The sequence below is a fragment of the Polyodon spathula genome, chromosome 3 (assembly GCF_017654505.1).
Source record: "Polyodon spathula isolate WHYD16114869_AA chromosome 3, ASM1765450v1, whole genome shotgun sequence".
Classification (NCBI taxonomy): Eukaryota; Metazoa; Chordata; class Actinopteri; order Acipenseriformes; family Polyodontidae; genus Polyodon; species Polyodon spathula.
Window position 1 is genome coordinate 58,998,882 of NC_054536.1, and position 25,439 is coordinate 59,024,320.

A 25,439-nucleotide genomic window follows, 5' to 3' on the forward strand; every position below is an offset into this window, starting at 1 on the left:
TATGCAAAACACTTGGCCCTAGCTGTACGTAAACACACACACACCAATATGCCATTCAGACTTCAAGGACTGACTATTAGTTTGATACTGTGTCCTCTACTTCTGAGGTACCATACATGATTACAATCTCGGTGCTTCTTTACCAGATTAGGTACCTATTACTTTAAAAAAGCAGTTATGAACTATAGGTTCAAGGTGGGAAAATATATATATCTGTCCTGTTGAAACTGGTCACTCAGCAACAGTGAATTCCAATTCAACTCCCTGTTTATAAGAAAAGCAACCAAAAGTGCATGGCACATTTTTGAAAATCACCTGATCATAAAAATGTAATAATTACTTGCATTGGCAATGTCTATATCAACTGCATTGACAATGAAAGCAGCGTAATGATTATCATTTATTATACTCAAACCCTCTCATTTATTGTACATAAACCTGCATTCAGGTATCCAAGCAGTCTAATGCTTGTGAAGAAATCATTGCAGACCCCCCCCCCCCCCACACCTCCATGTTCTTCTCACCACATCCATCACACCGGAGTACTTGTTATGCTGGTCTTGTAAACGGGCCTGTATTACCTGATATGGATATGTTGCAGACACAGCAAATATTTAGGACACTGATGCCATAGTTATGTATTCTAAAAGATTCTGTTGTGCCTTACTAAAACAGGCTTAAGTTCATTACTGATAGCTTTATACTGTTTTGCTACTCCTGAGCTTTACAGATCTATGCTACAATATGTTAGTTAACACAATTTAGTTTTTCCCACTTTCCTCATTACCTTTCAAATGATATCTCACAATTTCAAAGAGGTCACACACTCTCCACATGAAAACAATAAACTATTCAAAAAAGAAGAGACTATGTAATGCATCTTTTTTTAAATTTTTTTTAATGTACTCACCAATTTAGTCTCTGATGGCAGGCTCCTGTACATGTTGAATTCCCTTTTCAGCTCCTCGTAAGACATAAACTGACCTGCACCATGTGATATACCCAACAAACCAGGTACAAAGCCTGATTAAGAAATTAACTATTAACTTAATCTGTGCACTCTTTGACCAATAATACAATGCTTGGATTAAGAACAGCCACACTGAGCACTTCAACAGATGAATATCTTGAATTAATTACACTTCTATGGCGAATAAAGTCAGTTCAGTGACCTTTGGACATAAACGCCACTATGCAGATCAGCAGTACTTCCAATGGTGAAATAGGTTACCAACAATACAAAATCAAAACTTGCTCATGAACAAAGCCTTAAATCATAAATAAAATCATTTTTTGTTCCTTATAAATAACCTGTGTCAATTACTTCTAATCATCTAGACTACAGACAAGAGTATTTTCACAGGAAGAAGTAGCATGGAAACAAAGAACTAAACAACACAGCAGGCCATTATTTGATATAGTCCTGGTACACCCTCAATGCGGTATATCTTTACAAGAGAATCCAACATGCCCCATCACTGCCTTTTCGAGGGGTTGATTCCACATCATACTGCAGAACTAATCAAGTCTTTGTTACCCATATTGGGTTTGTAAAGACCCCTGGAACACACTGAAACATTAGGTACCTTTACAATTCTCCACTCTGTCAGTACAACTATCTTCTCAAGAAGCTGTTGTATGATCTTGGTTAGCGGTTATTAAATAACTTCTCATTTTTTGAGTACTGTTGAGAGGATCTTATCCGGCCCAGGGGATTTGTTTATTTTAAGAGCTCCTAGTCCCTTTAACACTTCTGCCTGTTATGCTAAAGTTATTTAAAACTGGATAGGAACAGGTCAACATGTGGGGCATGTTGTCTGTATCCTCCTTTGTAAAAACTTGTGACAAATAATTACTTAATTTAGTTGCTATTTTTTTCTCTTGGTCTATGATGTTGCCATTTATATCTCTGAGACATGTTACTTCCTCCTTGAATGTTCTTTTGCTGCTACATTATTGGAAAAACATTTTGGAATTGGTTTTAGCTCCCTTAGCAATGTTCATTTCTATCTCTCTCTTGGCCTTTCTAACTTCCTTTTTGATTTGCGCTTGCAGTTTCAAGTACTCTTTCTGTGTATTTTGTTCTTGGTCTCTTTTAAACGTTCTGTAAGTGCCTTTTTTCTCTGAATATTTTTTTAAATTGATATATTAAACCATTTTTGCCATTTTGTTTTAGATTTTGATTTGTCTACTTTTGGGATGTATTTGTCTTGCGCCTCTAGTACTACATTTGAGAAAAATAGCCATCCTTTCTCTGTGGATGCTTTCTCTATTTTACTTCAATCTCCTTCTGTTAGTCTCTGGTTAATTCCTTCATAGTCTGCCTTTTTAAAATTGTAAACCTTAGCTTTGGTCATTGCTTTTGGGTTTTATAAATCACTTCAAATTAGACCATGTTGTGATCTGAGTTTGCCAATGGTTCTCTGATCTGTTTTAGTTATTCTGTCTTTGTTATTTGAAAAGATTAAATCATGATATGCCGACCCCCTCTAGTTGCTGCCTTGACAAATTGCGTTAGGAAGTAGTCATTTCTACCATTTCAATTTCGCCTGATGTGCTCTCCACCGGGTTTTTCCATTTTATATGGAGGAAGTTGAAATCCCCCATTAGTATGGCTTCTCCTTTGCTACACGCATTTCTAATGTCATTATATAACAGATTATTTTGCTCGGTATCTGAATTTGACAGTCTACAGCATGCATCATTATTATGACTATTTAGAGTCACCATTCCAAGCAGATTATCAGTCACAGTCACATTTTACTACTACTAAAAACATTAATACTACTACTACTACTACTACTACTACTACTAATACTAATAATAATAATAATAATAATAATAATAATAATAATAATAATAATAATAATATGACCCCAGGGGTGTGTTGTGCCTCCATGACACATCGACAGTCGTTTGCACGGTTTGCATTCAACTTTTTTTTTTGGTCGTCTGGGCATTTAACAAAAAAAATCCCAAACAGCAGAGGGGTTTCGAGACATTTCTTTTAATACAGCTTACGCTGTACAACAACAACTTCTGTTTACGTAATATACATTATATAAATCAAGAGATCAAATTTTGTATACAAGTTACATTTAATGTGTGATTACATAGTATTCACACATTGTCAAATGGTTTCTGTTAGCAAATGGGAAAAAAATGCCACCTGATGAACCTTTTTAAGTTTAAAACTACCTTAATAAACTGTGGAAAACACAGCACACAAAAGTGTATTACACAGACATTTATAGTATACATTTACGAGTAAAATTAACATGCACAGAACAAAACATTAAATAGTTGAACAGAACTAGCTTGCACTTATTATTTGGAGTCTGAGCTCCACCCCTCTCCTGCTTCAGCACAGCTGGATTCAGAGTCAATGGAAGGCAAGACAGACGGGCCTGCTTCATCCTGCCGTGGAGACTTCAGCCATCGGTCAGGGTATTGTGCACAATATTCATTAAGTGTTTTTCTCTTGCACCCCATTTTCAAATCTAGTAACTGTCACCGTATACATAAAGCAAAAGCTTACCTACACCTTAACCTGCTACTTTCAAAGTAGGCTTTTTGAAAGACAGGCGCTGTAATTGGCAAATGAAAGTGCACAGTTGATGCAGGTCTTGATGATTGACAGTCATTTAAACAAATGAGAGCATTCTAGCGCTGCTTCAGTCAATGACATCTATCAGAACAGGATGAAAACTACAGTACTAAATGGACCACTGAGATGACTGACAGCAACCCCCAGCCATTCAGAGCAGAATGGATATGGGACAGATAGCAAGTATAAAAACTACAAACTAGAGAGGATTTCTAAATGATTATGTTTGGTAATAAAATAAAAAAAAGTGAGTGGTTTGACCGAAGTTTACTATATGTAAATTTATTTTAGTCAAGCTCGGATTTCGGATTTCTGCCGATTAGAAACACCTTTCAGCATGTACCAGATAAACTACTACTCCCTGAAGACACTGTTCCCACGTCTGTTGTACTGTGATGCTGGTAACGTCAGTAGATAGAGATATATTTTCAAAGTTTCATGTTATGATACCACTTCCTTTCTCTGGGAACAAATCTAGTTGTTGGTTTTGGTTTTTTTTCTCTATTAGTGATTGTTGGAAGTTGTATTTATATTATTTTAGCCCTTCCCTAGCAGTGTTTGTTTATTTTCCCCAGCGCAGGTAAATTTAAGTTTATCAAATGACATCTATAGTATAGGATGTGATTGATTTGTGTCTGCTTTTCTGCTGCCTCAACAACTTTGGTTACAAAATATTTTATGCTAAGTATGTTAGTGATGTGGTCTTGAAATCAAAATGGTATACCAATGTTGTATACAGTGCATATTTAAACATAATGCTGGTAGTGTGCAACAGTTAAGTATATTTGAATAAACTATGATGCATACATGCCAACATTGGAAAACTGTTCAGCGGGACGCTGATCATATATATTATCATATAATAGACGCATCCCCCAACTCAACACCACAGGACCATCATGACAGTAAAAATAGACATAATGAAGCGGTCTTACCTTTATATAAGTTAGCGATCAGCAGATGTGTCAGTGGCACAAAGAGCCCAGTGTGTGGTTTTCACTAACTTTCCAGAATAAAATATTTTTTTATATGAGTACTAAATATCGGGCCTTTCTTCCTATGCATCGGGACACAAGACATTTGCTAGGAAATTGGGACTGTCCTGATCATATCAGGACTATTGGGATGCATGATCATGGGCTACTTTTTTCTATTCTCTGTTGACTAGTGGCTCTTTTGAACAGCAGTATCAGCGCTATGTTTTTAGTGCGAGAGGTCCTGGGTTCATGCCCTTTGCCTGTGGATTGCCTCGCCCTCTGATGCGATGATCATAACTGACAATGCACCATAGTTCGCTGTGTGCTGACTCAATGACATCTGGTTGCATGAGCATCATTGTTTATGGCTATGGCATCTTTTTCATGTGTGTCTGTCCCAAGAATAATTTCTTGGAGGCATTAACCGGGCCAGTCAACACATTATCAGTGGCTTGACAGAGGCAACTTATGTCCCTGTATTTCAGATGACCTGGTGCAATACTGATGTCTTGATGCATTTTCATTGTCCCTTTTATTGTTACAAGAGCCACCCCCAGCATCATCTGTGTCTTGCTCTCCACATCATCCCCACTGACACAGAACAACTTCACTGATGTCTACAAGCTCTTCAACTCCTCAAATAAGGACTGTGCATCTGGAATATCTGTTCCATTGTGGGTTAAGGAGTTAGCCAACCTCTTTAGAGAGCCTCCAACCCCACTTGGGCCCCCCTTGCCATGACTTGCCTCAAAAGCGTTATGTCTTGGAAGCCCTTCTTGTGTGGCTCAGTGGCAAGCAGGTAGAAATTTCCTTTCTGTTTGTACTGGGTTGCGGAGCCGTCACTGAAAAAATGAATCCATCTAACTTCTGGGTACTGACCTTTAACCATATGTAAGACTGGATCAAGATGTGCCCAGATAGCTGGTGAGTCATTAAGCTGCATGTTTTCACTCACTCTGGGTTGTGTGTTCGTGAGTGGAGAATGGGTGAGAGAGAGGAGTTTTTTGGGGTTTTGAGATAACAATTGCTACAGCGTGCTGGAAGTGCCAGCACGGTACTTGTTCATCTGTTCGTCCACTGTCTTGTTTAGTGTTGTCCGTTTTCTTGACCTTTTTATTTTGGCCTCAAGTGCCATGTCCTGTTTTGTGTGTTTTGTTTACAACGTTTTGTTTGTGATTATTATTATTTGCAATAAAACCCTGGACGCTGTAGCGTCACAGATTCACCGCCCTACCTTTGTTGTTCTTTGTCCTTCTTCTGGTCTGACATCACCCCTACAAAGCCATCCTGTTCACAGTCATCTACTACTTCTAGAGATAGTGCAGAAAGACACAGGGGACTGTTTCTCAACATGCAGAACCCCAGTATGAAGAGTCGCCTGTTGGTGTGACCCACCAAAATGAACTGATTGAATTTCCTTTGCGTACTTGCAGGTGTGGTTTTCACTGAAGTCAATGTGAATTAAACATTCTTCAGACGTCAAGTTCTCTCTGATCTTCCGGTATGTGTTGTACATGCAGTGCCAAAGACATGCCAAAAAACTCACATTCACCCTATAGGTGCCTAGCAAATGTTACCAGATGCACTAAACAGTGAGCAAAATTGGTCTGATTACTTCCACTGCACCAGAGATGGTGCCCTGCTTTAATTGCTCACTGCATCTGCATTTTGGAGATTCATGACCTTAGGAGATTTATAACTGTGGACATCCTCAGGAGTTGAAGGGGGGGTCAAAACTTTCTTTTCTGCCCTGAGCCTTTCTCTGTGTTTTGCCTGCCACTCCCGCCACCTCCTTCGCTACATTTTTTCCCCTCTTTCTGACAAATGATTTATCTTCTGTCTTTTTTCATTTTTATATCATTTACTGTAGATACTTCTGTCTCTTCCTTTCAAGGTAGACTGCTCTACGGGCTGGGTCTGCATCCCTGCATTGCCTGTATCTTTTTTGTTTTGCCATACCTGACAAGTCATGTGATAATATATGGTTATGATATTGCAATACAGTAATGATAATATGTATTTTTTATTTTGAGCATTTGTTTAGGAGCTGGATAATGTCTAAAAAGACACACATTGTCAGTGATGTACCCCATTGTCAGTGGTGTTACCAGCAAGACTGGTAACACCACTGAAGGTAACACCACTGACAAATCTGAGGAATGAGAGATTTTCCAAGATGGAGACCATAGCCTCCCAGAAAAAAAAAGTTTCCCACCAATGAAAGGAAGTAACAACACTCACTCACCATGTGCTCATCACTCAAGCCCCACCTCCAATGACCTTTTGCAACAAAAGGATTTCTTGAGGCCTTTTTATTTCATTGTAAATGGAGAATTTTCAAACACCACTGACGTTAAATTGAGTGACAAATTTTAATTAAACATATTTAAATAATTATTTAAGACTACTACTTATCCACATATCTATACAAATATTTAAATACACTTGTTTACAACCAAGCTTTAAAAACCAATCAACATATATATTTTTAACACTAGAAAAATGTCATAACACCTCTGCTCATAATATGAGTGACGAGCCAATTTTCATGCTTTCACTGATTTTGAAATATAAAATAAATTAAACTTTTGCTGGTAAAAGAGTATAAAATAATATGAATATTCATAAAGACCTTAATTAAACTAAGCATTCTGGTATTATGTGATCATTTGCCATTTTTATCTGAATTTAATTACTACAAAGGTGAGTGACAGCATTTGCCACCTCATTTGTAGAATGACCCAAATAAATAAATAACAGTAAAAACTTACTAATAAAATTCCATTGCATACCACACCCTTACCTGCAAACGAGATTTTCACAAAGTCGAGAGGATGAAACACAAAAACCGCCCGGCCACCAGGTTCTCGTATTTGACGAGACTGAAGAGACCTAACGTGGTACTGATAGGGAGAGACCAATGGAGACCGCTGCTCCTGGTAAAGCCGCGGTGCTTTCTTGGGCAGCAGGACTCGTGTAAATGTTATGCTACTTGAAAATATATTATTCATTTAGGTTTACTGTCTCACGTCAACAACTATATGGCACTGCTAGAATGTGGAGGATGCCAAAAATCTATCTGTTTCGTATTATGAACTATAGTTTCATCTTGTTGTAACTGTCCCCCAATGTATAACTTTCAACAATAGCAAAAAATAAAACTTGTCTCATGTCATTATTAAGTGACTTCAGAAAAATGTATATATATATACACACACACACACACACACACACACACACACACACACACACACACACACACACACACACACACACACACACTGCTTTGCCCACAGTTACTATGGCCACCGCGTAGTCAAACTAGACCACATGACGGTTTAAACAGCTAACCTTTGACTTGCTCAGACTCAGAGAACACACGGGAGAATGAAATGTGAGTGTGTGAGAATGTAAAATAAAAAAAACAAATGTATTTGCGGTCATTTGCATTTATGTATTAAAAAGAAAGTGAAAATACTTAGCAGAAACAAGGACGATTACATCTGTGAAACAAAAAATAATATACACAGAGGTAAGAGTCTTTTTTTTTTTTTATTTTTTTTTTAAACAATTATTGTGATCACATTTGGCCAGCCTGTGTTGTGGAATGCTGTGTTTTGTTTGTTTAATTACACTAGCTCTGGTAAAGTACCTTTATGTAAAGCGTACGTGTACTGTGTATCGTTTACAGAAAAACAAACAAACAAACAAACAAAAAAAAAAAAAAAAAACACAAGATTTGGTTAGTTTCATTTATAACGTTTTTGTATTAAAATGTGATAGTTCGTGTGCTTTTGTAGCATCTTTTACATTTCAATGTGCGTTCTTCCAGCCTCAAGAAACGATGACCCATCAGTGATCACTCCATCCCTTTGAGGTTCTTCGGGAGTAGGCTCTCAACGCCACTGAACTGGAACGTGTGTTTCCCAAACCGTTCCTGGCACCGCTGGATGGTCATCGGGATGGTGGTTAATTTTAAAGAAAAATTAAAGCTATTCATTTTCTGGATAAAAACCCCACTGTTGAAGGATCATTGGTAAGGCTGTGAATCTGAAGGAAAATGAAGACCAAAGAGCATTCTACAGAAGTTAGAGATAAAGTAATACAAATGCATAGATTAGGGAAAGGGTACAAAATAATATCCAAGTGTTTGGATATCCTAGTGAGCACAGTTGGATCAATAATCAGGAAGTGGAAGCTGCATCACACCACCCAGGCACTGCCAAGAAAAGGCCGTCCCTCAAAACTCAGCGCTCAAACAAGGAGGAGACATGTGAGAGAAGCCACAGAGAGGCCAACAATCACTTTGAAGGAGCTACAGAGTTCAGTGGCTGGGAGTGGAGTAATGGTGCACCAGTCAACCATATCAAGAGCTCTGCATAACACTGGCCTGTATGGGAGGGTGGCAAGAAAGAAGCAGTTACTCAAAAAGTACCATCTGAAAGCGCGTCTGGAGTTTGCCAGAAAGCATGAGAGTGACCCAGCTGCGATGTGGGAAAAGGTTTTGTGGTCAGATGAGAGGAAATTCACCTTTCAGCAGGACAATGATCCCAAGCACAAGGCCAAAGCAACATTGGAATGGCTCAAGAACAAAAAGGTGAATGTCCTACAGTGGCCCAGTCAGTCCTGATTTCAATCCCATTGAGAATCTGTGGCACTATTTGAAAATTGCAGTCCACAAGCGTCGACATGAACAACCTGGAGCAAATCTGCCAAGAAGAATGGGCCAAAATCACTCTGACACTGTGTGCAAAGCTGGTACATACTTGCCTCAAAAGACTTAAAGCTGTTATTGCAGCGAAAGGTGGCTCTACCAAATATTAATGTGTGGGGGTTGAATACTTATGCAAGCAAGATATTTTTCTTAAAAATATTTCCCAACATAAAACCAATGTCACCTTACAATAATTGATTTTGAGTTAAAGTGATTTAAAATAAAATTTCGAACAGAACGCAATTTCAATGTACCATTTGTAATTCAGTAATATGAGAGAATTGGTCAGGGGCCTAAATACTTTTGCAAGCCACTATATATATATATATATATATATATATATATATATATATATATATATTATATATATATAATAGTTAAAGTTATATATATTAATATAATTTTTTGAGTGACCAGTTATTATTTTTATTAATTTGCCCCCAACTTGGAATGCCCAATTATGTTTTTTCTCCTCACCATAGCGAGTCCTTACACAGCACAGACATTCTGAGGGCGTGTGAGCGTCCTCTGATCTCATGAGCCTAAAGCCAGACCACTCTGAATGTGCTTGGTGTCTGGCCAGTAGGGTTCGCTGTTGCGCGTTTAGGAGAAGCAATCCCTGCCGGTTTCCCATCCCCCACCATGGGAGCGTCAGAGCCAATGTAACGCCCCCTTCGGAGTCCCCAACAAAGTTTGGCCTCTTTGCACAGCCTGAAAGTGAGCTGGCAGCATCCAAGCTGTGTGACTCACCGTGCATTCCCAGCGGCAGAGCTTTAACTGGATGAGCCACTCGGGTTATATTTTAACAGGAATAACTGGCATAGTGGTAGGACAAGCAAAGGTTTTTCATGTTCAAAATTTAAAAGACTGTTTTAGTAGCGTAAAAGCGATTCTGGCTTTAGGCTTGTGAGATCAGAGGATGCTCACACGCTCTCATATTAGTGTAATCTCTCAATAATAAACCCATCAAGTTACTTAAAGAAAAGAGGGAAACACTTCTGTACAGCAGATTGTGCATTATTTATTTTCAGTCATTCAATTTTTTTTTTTTTTTAATGTATAAATTGTTATATGAACAAATACAACCATGATCATTTTTGCCATCAAATACATTTCACGCAATGTTTATTTGAATATTTGTTCCAACACTTGACTAGCAGCATTAATATGTTTCTTTGCAGCTTGTACACCTTCAACATGCGTCGCCTGGATGCGTCAGTGATGTTGCACGTGGATCACGTGTTTGCAGTCCTGGATGTCGATTACTCCCTGACTGGGAAGGAGTTTGTCTCTGCCAGTTTTAATAAATCTATTGGCATCTTCCCTGTAGACAAGAGCCCACAGCAGGTCAGTGACTGTTTGCATAATCCTAAACTCCCTATATTATTCCTACCTCGTTCTCATTAGCACTATTGATCAAGCAGGGAGTCTTATCATAGGCATTGAAATGATTGTAAGATTATAACTCTTGTTTTCTTTTTTTGTATTATATTATATTGTATTATATTATATTATAGAACACAAGATCAGAGATGAGTGGTCTTTGTGAGCAATCTGTGTGGGATGTAAATCAGCTTGTATTTTACAACATGCTAGATTTGTCAACTGCTGTCTGCTGATTTCATTTATAACTTAAACTGGTTTCAAACCTGAGGGTAACTCACTGCCTTCCCTTTTCAATCATTTTTTTACCTCTTAGCTTTATTAACATTGCTATGTTTAGTTTTTTTTAGGGATGCGCAAATACTTCAAATGCAACATTATAGATACACTCCTGCATCCTGGTACCTTTACAGTAAGTCACATGGTCCAATTACAGCTACATTGGGATGAGTTTGAACTTCAACACATTAAGTGATTTTATACCAGGAAGCAGTAGCAATTTCATCTATTTTGAAGTCTTTGGAATATCTACATAATTCAAATATGAAATGAAAGTAAAAATGAAACTTCTACAGTCGAAAAGGGAGACGTGATAATATTGATAGTACCAGGACCATTTTAAGATCTTGGTTAACACATTTTATATGAAGTTCTCCAAAATCATTTTGTAATTTCTCTGATTACATGATGTTGAATAAAAGATCTACCTTTTGTTCATATAGTTGTTTTTTTCATATAGTTTTTTTTAATTTTTTTATTTTTTTAATTGTCTCAATCCTGAAATTTTATGTGGTGCAAAACCTTTGGCCACAGCTGTAAGTGAAGTGAATCTTTTTTCTTTACTCTGGTTTCACAGGTAATTGAACTCTACTAGACTCGGACTTGCTTTCTATGCTGCCAATAGGAAACTGTAAGATGCCCTTTTGACTGTCAGACAGGAAGTGAATAAGATGTGTCAAACCATCAATGAGAATTGGACTTAACTGAATGAAATCAATTCTGTAACGCAATAAGGGACTTAATATTGTAATGAGTAGGACATTTATTTTTTTCTAAAGCCCAGGGTTTTACATCTTGAGGTTTGGAAGGCACAGGCAGTCGTATTGTTAATTAATGGTAGAAAAGTTAACATGGATGTAATTTGGTTGGATGTTCTATAAGTTTCTTCAGTACTTTTATATTTAAAAGAGTAAATCTGATGCAACAGGTTTGTAAGTTTTAAAAATGGCAGAAGACCTGAGGTATAGCTTAGAGATCACTTTAGCATGTACAAGTCACAAGTTTACCTGGACCTATCTTTCTCTAGTCCTGCCGAATAATAATTGTTTAATGCAAGTGCTATTGATCCACCTGTTAGCGTGGAAGATACTGAAAAGATTCCCTCCAGTGGGTTGTTAAATATTGATTTTAATTCAGCATTTAAATGCATTAGCTCATGATTTAGCAGAAAATTCCAGTTTGCTGAACACAGAATAATTAATTTTATAGGGGTCATTGTAAGTTAGGACTTTGATTAGCAACTTGATTGTAATTGTTTGTAAATCATAATTAGGCAGACATGTTTTTGTGTGTGTGTGTTGTATGAAGGTGTTTTTAAAGTAGCCATGGAATATGATTACAAGCACAATGTTATACTTTTAATACATTGTTAATTTGAAAATTGCTTTCTCCCATTTGACAATACAAAATTTCAGGAGCTAGGAATGGCAGATATTACTTGGGGATGGAAATAAGAACCCCATTGCACAGCGGTTTGATCCATTCCTGGTTTTACTGTAAGTTTAATAAGACACACCTGAGCTTGTTACCAATACAATGTGGCTAATCAGGCTCATATTAACACCTGGAACAGGTGAAACTGCTATGCAATAGGAATCTTATTTCTGTTTCTTTTAGTTCATTAACCTGTATGTTGGATTGAATGTTACCAGTGTACACTGTCAGGGTTTAAACACTATTGGGGTTGTGTGCAGTATGAACTAATAACCTTAATACAGCTTATTCAAGCTATTGGGTTTTCTCAACTAAGGATACTAGCTTGTAAATTCAAAGAAATGTAATACAGTAGAATAAAATATTGACAGATGCCCCTTTTATTGTAATTGGTTATATTCCAGTGCAGTATCAAAATGTGTACTTAATCCAGTATGTTGTAATTTGTTTGTTTTCAGGCAGATATATCATACAAAACGCACGCAGCATGTCATCTGTGTGAAGTGGTTGACTGACAACAAGTACATTCTTTGTGGCTTGGATGAAATGAACATTTGCTTACGGAAGGCAAATGGTTTTGAAAAACAGGTAAGGCCTTGTTTTTTTATTTCTTTTGAAGTGGAGTGAGAGAATCTTGTCAGTTGTATTGCAACAGTAGAGTAAATAATACAGTTTTTATTTTATTTTATTTTATGAAAGCATACTTTTAATTGAAATGGTCAATTTGGCAAGAATGATTCCCATTCCATTGTTTATATACATACAGTACCAGTCAAAAGTTTGAGTACACCTGCTTGAAACCAGGTTTTTCATGATAATCTATGCTTTTAACTGTATAAACTTGTCTATAAACACTTAATATTTCATTATATGATACGTGTACTTATAAAAGTTGATAATCATAAGTGAATTGCAATTTAATTTTTAAATGAAAATGTAAGTCTTGTCAATTTCAATGAAATGGTCACCCAAAGCAAGGGGATTTCAGTCTGAAGCCCAAGTCAGTTCAAAGTCTGAAATGTGTATAACACGGTGTTAGAACACTGGCCTAAGAATAAAAGTGTATTTGTTAGATGTTCTCTGAGTTAACTAGCATGTTACCTAATTAACATTTTGCCACCAATTATTGTTAACAGGTGAGGGTCCATGATTACTATAAATATAGGTAGCATAGGCACAAGTTTGTCATTCCTGAATGTAAGGGAGCAGAAAATGGCAAAATACACTCAGTTAAGCAAAGAAAAAAGTCTGTAATTACTTTAAGAAATGAAGGTCAATCTTTTAAGACAAATCGCAAGAACTCTGCAAGTGTCTGTAACTGCTGTGGCCAAGACCATCAAACGAGTTGAAGAAACTGGCACTCATGAGGACCGAACAAGGTCAGGCACTTCATTCGAGTCACAAGTCTGCGAAACCGGCGATTAACTGCCCCTGAAATACAAGCTCAGCTAAACGTTACTACAAGTACAGATGTTTCAACATCAGCTGTCAGAGGAGATTGCGTGAAGCTGGCCTAACTGGAAGAATTGCTGCAAAGAAACCATTGTTAAGAGTGCAGAATAAGAGGAAGAGACTTGCCTGGGCCAAAAAAAACACAGAAACTGGACGTTTGAGGAGTGGAAGTCGGTCTTATGGACCGATGAGTCAAAATTTGAAATATTTGGGTCCAACTGCCGAGTATTTGTAAGACGCAGAGAGGGTGAGCGCATGAGTTCTGCATGTGTGGTTCCCACTGTCAAGCATGGAGGAGGCAGTGTCATGGTCTGGGGTTGCTTTGTGGTGATCTTCACCAAGTCCATGGCAAGCTTAACCAGCGTGGCTATCATAGCATACTTCAGAGGCATGCCATTCCATCAGGATTACGGCTAGTTGGGCAGTCCTTCATTCTTCAGCAAGGTAATGACCTGAAACACACCTCAGAGTCGAGCAAGAACTGTCTGGCGAAGAAGGAAAGTGAAGGACAACTCAATCTAATGACCTGGCCTGCCCAGTCTCCAGACCTCAATCCCATAGAACTTGTATGGGACGAACTGGACAGAAGAGTCAAAGCAAAGCTATCCACAAGTGCCCTACATCTCTGGGAACTGCTGCAGAAGAGCTGGGAAGACATGTCGGGTGATTTCCTGCTGAAACTTGTTAACCGAATGCCTCGTGTTTGTGAGGCTGTTATTAAGGCAAAGGGTGGCTATTTTGAGGAATCCAAGATTTAGAGACAATTTTCAATTTTCTTGAACATTGCTTTGATACTCCTTATGTTTTGTTTTGTATATTGTAACATGTGTTTTCATTTTCAAGTATTTACAGAAACGTATACAACGTAAAACATTGTCAATTATGAAAAAAACAAGCAAGTGTACTCGAACTCTCAAACTTTTGTGTGTGTGTGTGTGTGTATATATACACAAAACACATATATATATAGTTTTTGTGTTGGTTCCTGTTTCTGGTCTGATGTCACCCACTGCAGCCATCTTTGTGACACGTGGTTTTAGAAGTGGGATTAATGGTCGCGGAGGATCTACGTCGCCTCCTAGATCTCGTCCCCAGTGGCGTTTTTCTCCCCCCCCCCCCCACCCCCCCTCTGTCAACCCAAAAAAAACACACACACCCCCTCACCCAAAAAAAAAAAAAAAAAAGTGTTTTTGGATTACAAAAAAAAAAAAAAAAAAAAATTATAATAATTATAAAGAAATGGGTAGAAGAAGCGGGAGAGGAATGTGGCAGCAACGACTGCAGGAGGAGGACACAGAGGAGTTCTGCCTGAAGGCTAGGAACCCAGGGCAATACAACCAGCCGTCGCCGGTGTGCCCCCTCTGCGAACAGGGGCATGGCTTTTCTAGCTGTACCTTCTGAAGTTATGAAAAGGAGGAACTAGAGCCCAGGGGGGAGGAGACAGAGCCTTTCCTGTCCTCTGAGGAGATGCTGGACTGGGTGTCGGACCCGGAGTGGAGTGGGGAGGACCTCTCACTGGTTGTTGACCTGCTGTGGGCCAGAGGTGGGGAACGTAGGGAACACTGGGAACAACAGTACTACCCAGTGCCCTTCATGAACCCGGCAACCGTGGTGATCAACTACTTGGCTGCCGATATGGGACTGCCCCAGCAGGTTGCATTCCAAGTGGGAGGAGCCACGCCTACCTGCATCCTCATTGGGCTGAAGGACAACTTGCAGCTCACATCTCCACCAGCAGAGGATGAATGCCTGCTGGTTTCGCCTCCAGAGCCAGAGGGAGAGGAGCCGTTTCTGCAGTCTCCAGTGTCAGAGGGAGACGTCCCACTGCTGTCTCCAGAGCAGGAGGGAGAGCTGCACTAGTCCCCTGCAAGTGAGGAAGAGCCGCACCAGTCTCCTGTAACAATGGTACACTACACACCGCTCCCACCTCCGTCGCCAGGAGACTACACGCCGCTCCCACCTCCGTCGATAGGAGACTACACCCCACTTCCACACCTGTCGCCAGGAGATTACATGCTGCTCCCACCTTCGTCGCCAGGAGACCATATGCCTGCCGCACTTCGCCCAAGGATGCCTGCCGCGCTTCGCCCAAGGTTGCCAGCCGCTCCGCATCGCCTGGGGTTGCCAGCCGCTCTGCATCGCCTGGGGTTGCCTGCTGCTCCACATTGCCAGGGGCTGCCTCTGTCTCCACATTGCCTATGGAGCCACCCATGGCAGGGTAAGAGGGAGAAGCAGAGCTCCCGCTGCCACCTCTATGGCCAGGGGCTCCCCTCCCAAGTTTCCGTTGCGGGAGTAGACCACCATGCTGTCGGCCGTGCCACTATCGGCAGGGGAGCTGACAGCATTTTCATCCATGGGCCCAGTGAAGCCTCCCTTCCCGGCCCAAGACTTTGACCTGGACTGCTCGGTTTTTAAGGGGGGAGGTGGCCATTGAGGCCAGGTGTGCTTTGCGCAAAGGACAAATATACCCCATATGTGGAAGAGTGCCCTGCCTCTGGGCTATTTATTTGTTGTATGTTGCGTGTAAGTATGTTAATGTTGGTGTATAGTCATTGGTACACGGGATATAAATGGGTCTGTGTAACACGAGTGTTTAAAATGTGTATTTGTATTTAGGCACGAGGATTGCACAGCTTTTCACGAGCAGGTAAAATGTAATAATATTTGAGCACAGGGAATTGCACTTTTTTATTAATTCACGTGCAGTTGTACCGAGACTCCAATTGAATGATTGATTAGCAATCTAGTCTCGGTACAGCTGCATAAAAGCAGCATGTTTTTACTCACTCTGGGTTGTGTGTTCGGTGAGTGGAAAATGGGATTGGAGACGGAGGTAACAATAATAATAATAGTTTTTTTTTTTTTTTTTTTTTTTTGAACAACATGGAACAGTACATAACACAACATAATATAAAAACCCAAACACAAACCACCCCCCCCAGTTGGTGCCCCCTTTCTTCTATAGATTTCATCCCACTGGATCTTATAATAATGACCTGACAATGGTCGCAGCTGCACTCCATGCCTCCACAGTACCCCCACCCCTGGCAGCATGGATTCGGGCACTAGACTGTTCCATATGGATAATGTCAAGGGAAGTGAGGAGCCAATGTTGCCAAGGGAGGAAGTGAGGCGGCTTCCAAACGAGCACCAGTAACTTTTTAGCTGCTGTGAGGCCAGCCAACCAAATCCTCTTCCGCTGCCGTGAGAGATCGAGAGTACAGTCATCATTCAGAAGAAGGACCTGAGGAGAACCTGGAATATTCGTGTTAAGAATAGTGGATAAGGATGAGGATACTCGGGCCCAAAAGTGAGCCACATCTGGACACTCCCAAAACATATGTAAAAAAGTACCCAGAGCACCCTGGGGGCAGAGCATGCACAAAGGGCTGGGGGTAAGTCGCATTTGAAAACGTCTGTGAGGGGTTAAATATACCCTGTGAAAAAAACTGAAATGAATCATTTGATGATTAGGGTTCCTGGAAGCCAGATTTATGTTGCCCCAGAAGGTGTTTCAGCAAATCTCGTCATCTCCAAAATTCAGATCTCTATTCCATACAGTAAAAAGTGCTAGAGGTTTATAAGAGGTCTTTAAAAGAGAGATGTAAATGGCTGAAGCCAACCCTGTTGTTTTGCCCTGTTTATCTAATAAGTTGTGAAGTGGGTGTATAGGCAGCTGTGCTCCCCAGGGAACCCCATAGTCACGCATTGCAGAACGGAGACGTAAATAGAAAAAGAAAGAAGATCCTGGCAAGTTATATTGAAGTTGCAAATCATGGAACGTACGCAGACCACTGTCATTAAAAATATCCGCAAAATTATGTATACCATTATTACTCCAATGTGAAAAAGAGAAAGGAAATAATAATAATAATAATAATAATAATAATAGTTAAAATATTAGCTCACCGTGTTTGTCTGTGTAGTCTGTTTTGGAAAAACATTTTGGCGAAAGTTCCGTGTCCTGTGTTTTTGTTTGTCTTTGCAACCTTTTATTTTCTGTTTTTCATTATTAAATGCTTAGCGAAAGCAATCGCTCAGCTTCACCAAACTCCACCTCTCTGTTTGTTTTGTGTTGGTTCCTTTTTCTGGTCTGACGTCACCCACTGCAGCCGTCTTTATGACACTGGGCCATTACATTTTTGGTTCTGTATAAATTTTAAGAATCTCTGCAAGAAGTTCCCCCTGCAATCATCAGCTTTTTTTTTGTCTTCTAATTGAAGTTGGAGCTATAAAAACAAAAGCATCCAGAGAGGTGTGTTTTAAGATTAAACTAAATCTTCTACTTTTAATCCACCATTGTCAAGGCAGATAGTATAGCAGATAGGTTTAGTTGCTCAAAGCCAGAATCTTTAATCCACTAGAAAGTTAACTTCATCGTGGGAACAGGCCCAGTCTTTGACACACGTTTTACTGTAATCTATATAAGAGATTCATTTGTGAGCAGTGCACTTAATAAGATCAGATGAGGGTTGTTGCACCAATCAGCAGTTTCAATCTTCCAATCACTTAAAACAGACCAAGAGCAATAATGAACCATTAACAATCAAATTATTAATGGCACACAAGATTTAATTAATCAAGAATTGTTGAATCAATTTTCAGTGCAGCTTCTGTAGCGAGGAGTGGGGTTGGGTCCAAGTTGGTTCAAGACAAGACATTTTCAAGTCGCCTATGTACTAGCCCCATTGCATCTGACATAATGCCTAGCATAGGTAGTGGTGACCAAAAATCAATGGGAGTGCCATGCAGTTAACATTCCTGAAATGGAAATTGATGATTGCCATAGATCACTGGAGAGCAGAGGGGTTTCCTGGTGTGTGCGAGTCTGTGTCGAGAAGTCTAAACAATTTGGCAATCCAAAGCACTGGCAGACTATGACTGTAGTGGGGTATCGTAGTTAGATGTGGTGTATTTAGTTGTATTATTTTATTTCATGTTGTTAATGATGAGAACCGCACCGGCGCTGCTCCGTCTCTGACTCGGGACCCGCTGCCGTTCTGTCTGTGTAATTACTCCCTCACCGCGCACACGCTGGATCTGCTGCTTATTGTGTTGTCTGTTGAATTGTTAATGAGAACCTCATCGGCGGCGCTCCATCTCTGACTCGGGATCCGCCGCCGTCTGTCTCCGACTCAGGAATTGCTGCCTCACTGCTCACACACTGGACCTGCTGCCGAGTCTGACTCAAGAATCTCTGGCTGCTTACTCTGCTCACACTCTGGATCCGCTCCTGCCGAGTCGCATCGCCATATGTGCTGTCTCAGACTCAGGAAATTCTGGCTGCTTACTCTGCTCACACGCTGGATCCGCTGCTGCCGCTCGTACCGCACCGCTCCGTCACTGACTCGGGGAAATGCCGGATTCTGGAATTCTGCTTTGCACGCTTGCATTTAATGGAAAGCTTTTTGTCTTGCTTGGTTTGTAAAATGCTTTATTCAAATAGTAAAAGGTACACAAAATAACAATCTTCAATACAGGAATCCAAAGGATCCCTGGGTCTGACTCCAGGCACCAAGCTCAATACAACTTTTCATTCACATTTCCCAGGGTTAAATAGCCCTTGTTCCACCCCTAGCCAATGTCTTATTGTACATAATTATAACAAACCAACATTCAATAGTATCTGATTACAACATCATACAGTACATAAAAACTAGCATTCAGTTGTGTTCAAGGATTACAGATAATGCTGCATATATTTGCCTTTTATTGCAGTGTTTTTACTAGTTATTGTCAAGTGTGTAAGTCCTGCAATGTAGTAGTAATAAAACATAGCCAATTTGCTTACAGTGACACGATCTTCAGGTGATAAAAACCTGATGATATGTTTTATGTTGCAGTGGTCACAAATGGTTTAAAAACAAGAAAACTATACATATATAATATAGATTAATGATGATTTTTGGCTGTAGGTAGAATAAAAAAGAAACTTGAAAGTGGTCATCTTAAATTGTGGTATGTGTTTTTTGGGGGGAGAGTGAGGGGAGTATTTATAAAATTACAGTTTATATTTGCTTGCATTGTCACGTGTGTGTTGTAACCTGTTCAAGTATGATTTTCAAGGGTTCCCAGTTAGGTCAGAAAAACAAAAAGAATGGTTGTATCTTATGGCAGATATATAAGATATATATATAACTGGGTTTGGTTTTATATAGCTAATATATATATACAGATATGAAAACAACTATTTGATGTCTTCAATGCAGAGAAACGTGTTTTTCTTCCATTTTTGGTAGACCAAGCAGAGAATCACATAAATTACTTTAACTGGGGTTTTTTTTTGTCTAGGGAAGCAGTGCGGTTAGACATGATCAGCAACAATTTGCTTTTCTTAAACAAATTGAATTTAATTAAATCATTGCTTTAATTAGAATAAAAGCCCTTTTAACTTGGGGGAGTTTGACAGCCTCTTGCAGAATAAGGGAAGACGACTACAGGGATTTATTAGGACAGAAGCAGTTATTGAGACTGGCTTACAAAAGAGAACTTGACTGTGAGAAAGAGGATACATTTATTTAACCAGTGATGGAATGAGGGATCTGTTCATTGATTGAGGTGTAGAAGTGAAAGCAGTGGTTTAATTAGTGCAAAGTGATTTGCCAGCTATTGCATTGCTCCTGATACCTCAGTAACATTTGATTTGCAGATAACTTAAAATTCTGCAATGGGAAGGAAAAAAATAAGCAATGGCTTCCTCTTTTTGTTGGGGGAAAAATAAACACAAAACTTTTGGTACTGTAGGAATAGACTGCAATATATGTAACTGTTTTCCCATAGCTATTAAACAGACAAGACCATCTCCAACTCCTAACCTATTTGATGAAAGATACAAAAGCACAGAAGTACTGTGGATGTAGGTCATGGTGGCCTAGTATCCTTAATTTACAATCATTTTCCTGTTAGGACAATGGACCTCTGCATATTTGCTTAGAGATTACTCGGCACAGGCTGTTAAATTTAAGCAGTTTGTTGCGAAAACTCCTTTAGCATACTGTAGCTATTTGAACCATTACAGGTTTGATGGAGATTATTACCTTGTTGCCAGTTCACAGTGGCTAGTTACACTAGTAGTAAAGCATGCTATGGCTCAACATGCTGGGCAATGGGAGTTTACTTCTATCCCTAAAAATATAGTAAGTCTCTTTTGTAATGATGGCTGTTGACAGCCACATTAGACCCTTAGGAGACCAGGGGGCGAGCTGTCAGACATTGTAACTATAAGTTGATTCTAAAGTTGTCTAAAGACATTATTGTGGCTTGTCAAGAAGAGATAACCCTTAACTGCCTGTTGTTAAACTGCATTTAAATTTTTTGGTGTGTGGTGATTTATAGCTATGAGACACATTTAGAGTTTTTACATAATACACAGCAACATTAGCTTTATGAACTTAACTAAATAAAGTGTTCTACCTTTATAACACTTGTCATCGGGTGGCATAGGTGAGAGACTGCAAGTTCTAGTGTCATTATGGGGCAAATGGGAGCCCTGACCTTACCACCTTATAACTGTTCCAAGGTATAAAGGGCTGCCTTATAACGAGGGATAACTGTATCAAACTTAACAAAATATTTAGTATTTGCTTTGTCTTTTTAATGCTAAAATGGTTAATTAAGCTGCAACTTCCTTTCATATATCATTGTTTTAAAAAATACAATAAAATCGACATATATTTATCATTTAGGAGAAAGAATACAACAGATCAATTGAAAGATGATGTTAAAATTGCAGTTGCAGGACAAATCAATGGCCTACTATGTATTGGTAATTAATGCATCTAAAGGCAATGTGGTGGAACATTTTAATCCCGTTTGGCGTATGAGTGTTTTTGTGTCGATATTAAATATTGTATTGTTTGTAATTACAGATGTGATTGTACATACTAAGAAGGTTGTTGCCTTACAGGCCTATAAATCTCTAACTGTCTTCCCTGTAATGTTATGTCAGTACCAAAATGATAATTTGAGGATAAAATGGGTCCCATTTTCCCCTGTTTTTAGATATTTTCATTTGATTCCCCGGTCTATAGTGAAACTTGGAGATTTATAGTACATCAGTGGGTGGCAAGAAGCTTTAAATAGGAAATGTTAACATACTGGACAAGTATAGTGCACACACAAGGGTAATAATAATAATAATGTTTTTAATAAATACATTCCAAAAATGTAAATTGACCGGTGGGACTATATTTTAGTGCAGAAGAATATTTAGTACATTTTTCTTCATGATTTTAAAACATTGAAGTTAGTCTTTCTTATAATTGTTTATAAATGTATTTCTAAAATAGCAATTTTATAAGCACAATAACAAATTTACTTCCTGATTTGTGTTGGTAAACTTAGCAATAAAATGTGCCAGTCTGAGCCACCTTGAAACACCAGATATTAACTAAATAGCAGACATCCTTGTTAAATTAGCAAGATAAGGTTAATCCCTATTCTAATTCTAAATTCCTTCTGCATTGTCCCCCTCGCCAGAAAGCTGCCCTGAACTACAGCTAGAAGCTGAAGGAGTAGTTCCAGCATCACCCCCAGATCAGACGCATTGCTCGCCACTGCTACCTTCCTAAAGCCATCTTCAGTCTAAAGAGCTCCGTGTCATAAAAGAGGCTCGCCACAAAAAGTAAGTGTGCTGACTGTGATCGCCTTGTGATCGTTCAAAATGTCTAGCTCTCTCTTTGTTAAATGAGTGATAACCATTTTTAAAAACAGGCTTTAAAATCATGTTATTTACATGATCTTCGAATTTCCAACATTACCAAAAAGTCAGGAAAGTTAGGTACCAGAAGACTGCATTTTCCACTTAAATCTGGATGTTCTTGGTTGTTGCTAATGCACTGGCAATAAGGAGCAGTGCCGCATTAATCCTAAGGAAGCTAGCATTTTCCTAAAAAATTCCCTAAGCTAACAACTAAATACTTATAAAAATAAATGCCTTGAAACATGTTATTCAGATAATTAGTCATGAAATAATGATCTTATGTCACAATTGCACGCAGACAAATTGTTAACCAAAACTGTACCCCCTTGCACCATTGGTAATAGCCACAGAGGTAAGCTTTTAAGGAATGGAGACAGAACTTGCCTTTACTCCAAGCAATATCCAATCATGTTTAAGAACTACGTCACGTGGTTCTGGAATTAACAGTAAATAAGTGCAATATCCAATCATTTTACAGAAACTTGGTCAGGCTGGATTGACTGGAAATTTGTACATATAACAAAATCACGGAGCAGTCACGGTTAATGCGTTCAAAATCACAGAGAAAATGACATAGGGAGAATAAAGTCACGGGGATAAAAATATGACATAGGGAGACATAAAGTGCTACGGGGATATTAGAAATAGATCACTATTTTTATAAAATAACTCATTGTTTTTGCGACCAAAAGTGAGTTGTGCGGGCAATGTGTTCAGGCCGGAAAGCAATAACCAGCAATATAAACCAGCACAAGTGAAAAGTCATTTGCTCTCAACGCGTGACTCTACGTTACTAACAGTAGCGATTTATAAGCGCTTTAACGAAGCAGAAGAATAAACGGTGACTACTAACTAACAGTAGCATTTATAAGCGCTGAACTAAGCAGAGAATAAATACACATGAGGATCACACAAAGAGGGTGTGGGGCTGACAAGAGACATGTACATTAAATTAATTGCAACCGTACAACAATCACAATAAGATGGATGAACTGTTAGCATAATTTTCACTAAGACACACACACACACATACAGACACACTGATTTTATGAACTGTTAACATAACTTTCATGAAGTATTTAATTGAAGAGCTTAGTTTGATTCAGAATTTTATTTTTCTTCTCCAAAAAAAAAAAAAGACAGGAAGCTAATTCCAATTATTTATTAGAATTAATAAATGATAAATGCATATTTTTTTAAATGTGAAATTTAATGTTAACGAGAAACACTTTCCAATAAAATCACATACATATTGAACACAATTTACTAACATCCCCGCAAGTCGCGCACATCAGCAAAAGACAGGGAATCCGTGACACCCGCAACCACCGTGACTAAATCCCAGCCCTAGCCATAAGTGCACTTCTATTAATTAATTTGTTAGAAGATGAAGAAAAACACAAACGCCAGCAAAAGAGCATTTGGGTTAAGAAGTGGCTCTTACAGCAACAGGAAGAAGGCTGCTTTCACAGTTTACTGAATGAGCTTCAAAGCGATGATACAACCAGTTACAGAGTTCAGAACAAGAACAATATACAGTAATATGATCTGTTTTATTTATTTATTGGCAGAACATTATTGCGACGGGCGGCGCCATGCTATCTATCGCTATCTATTTTTGTCATGTCTCTAAGTCTATAGAAGGGAAAACTATGTCATCTATAAATCTACTAATAAAAAGGAAGCCTTAGTCCGTTAATTTCCCGGTTATACTATTGTTTTCTAGCTAGGACATGGTGATTCAAAGTGACACACACCAGTGATATTGATGAAATCTATCAATCGTATCTGTCTATGTATCTATCTATCTATCTATCTCTATAAAAAGGCCTTTCACGGTAATTTCACGGTTTTCGTGTCCATTTTAACTATTGTTTTCACTGTAGCAGACATAATCAAGTGACACACACCAGTGCTCTGATTGGATATTGCCTGGAACCTGTTGCCTGTAGTAGGATTGCTGTCCACTTAAGCAATCGCGTTGCCAGGCAGTTTCCAGATTGTTGACAGTACGTTGTCAGGGCTGTTACATGGGGCAATCCTCACGGGATTTGAGTGAAGGCGATAAAAGTTGCTAGTAAATTGACTCGTGTAACAAGGGCTTTACAGTAACGTTGCTGTTTGGTGCTGAAAGTACAGTGGCACCTTTTGACCCCCATACCACGTAAATAGTACAAGCCAAAATCCCCAAACACATTTTAATTTAAAGCTGGGACACTTCCTTAGCAAAAGGCAATATGTAAGGTGCAGCACAATACTCATTTCATTTCCACTGCAAATAGGAAAAAATGGCTGAACAAGCTCCTTTTACTCATATGATTAGGATTTAGCAAATGTATTACCATTGGCAGCAGACACAAGACTTGGCTTTAAGAATTTAAAGAAAATTGGACCACATATGGATTACTTTGAAAAATGCATGACTAAGCTAATGACACCCATAACCTCCTACAGCTGCAAGAATATACCTGACTGTGTTAACTGTAGTTAGTGGAAGAACAGGGCTCCATCAAGGGAAGGTGGTTTGTCAAACTGAATTTAAGGACCTTAAACAAACTGGAATGCCAAAGTACTTTGGATGAATGTAGGCACCCAGTTTTACTACAAAACGTAATGTATTTTTGGGGCACTGCATGTTTATACAAGTGACAATATGTATTGTATTATACAAAAAAGATTTAAAAGATTAGAAACATTTTAATAGGCAAAAACGAACAACCTAGATTACTGTAATAGTGCAACTTTAAATATTTTAATTGACAAGCACATGACCGTGTGTCCTGAGAGAATTTATCTTGTGATCTCGACATTAACACATTTCAGTTTTTTTCACTGTACTTAATGAGCCAGCGTACATTTTAATTCTTAACTAGAATTGTTTTTTTTTTTTTT

At 38.8% G+C, this 25,439-nt stretch overlaps 1 protein-coding gene across 1 annotated transcript in view; it reads left to right on the forward strand.

Moving 5' to 3' along the window:
- Positions 1 to 3,385: 3,385 nt before the first annotated feature.
- Positions 3,386 to 25,439, forward strand: part of dcaf13 (ddb1 and cul4 associated factor 13) — a 42,553-nt gene continuing 20,499 nt past the window's right edge. The window contains 6 exon segments of the mRNA XM_041242077.1: positions 3,386 to 3,447; positions 5,130 to 5,258; positions 10,480 to 10,645; positions 12,857 to 12,982; positions 15,403 to 15,412; positions 22,314 to 22,427. Coding sequence (XP_041098011.1) covers positions 3,386 to 3,447; positions 5,130 to 5,258; positions 10,480 to 10,645; positions 12,857 to 12,982; positions 15,403 to 15,412; positions 22,314 to 22,427 — 607 coding nt within the window.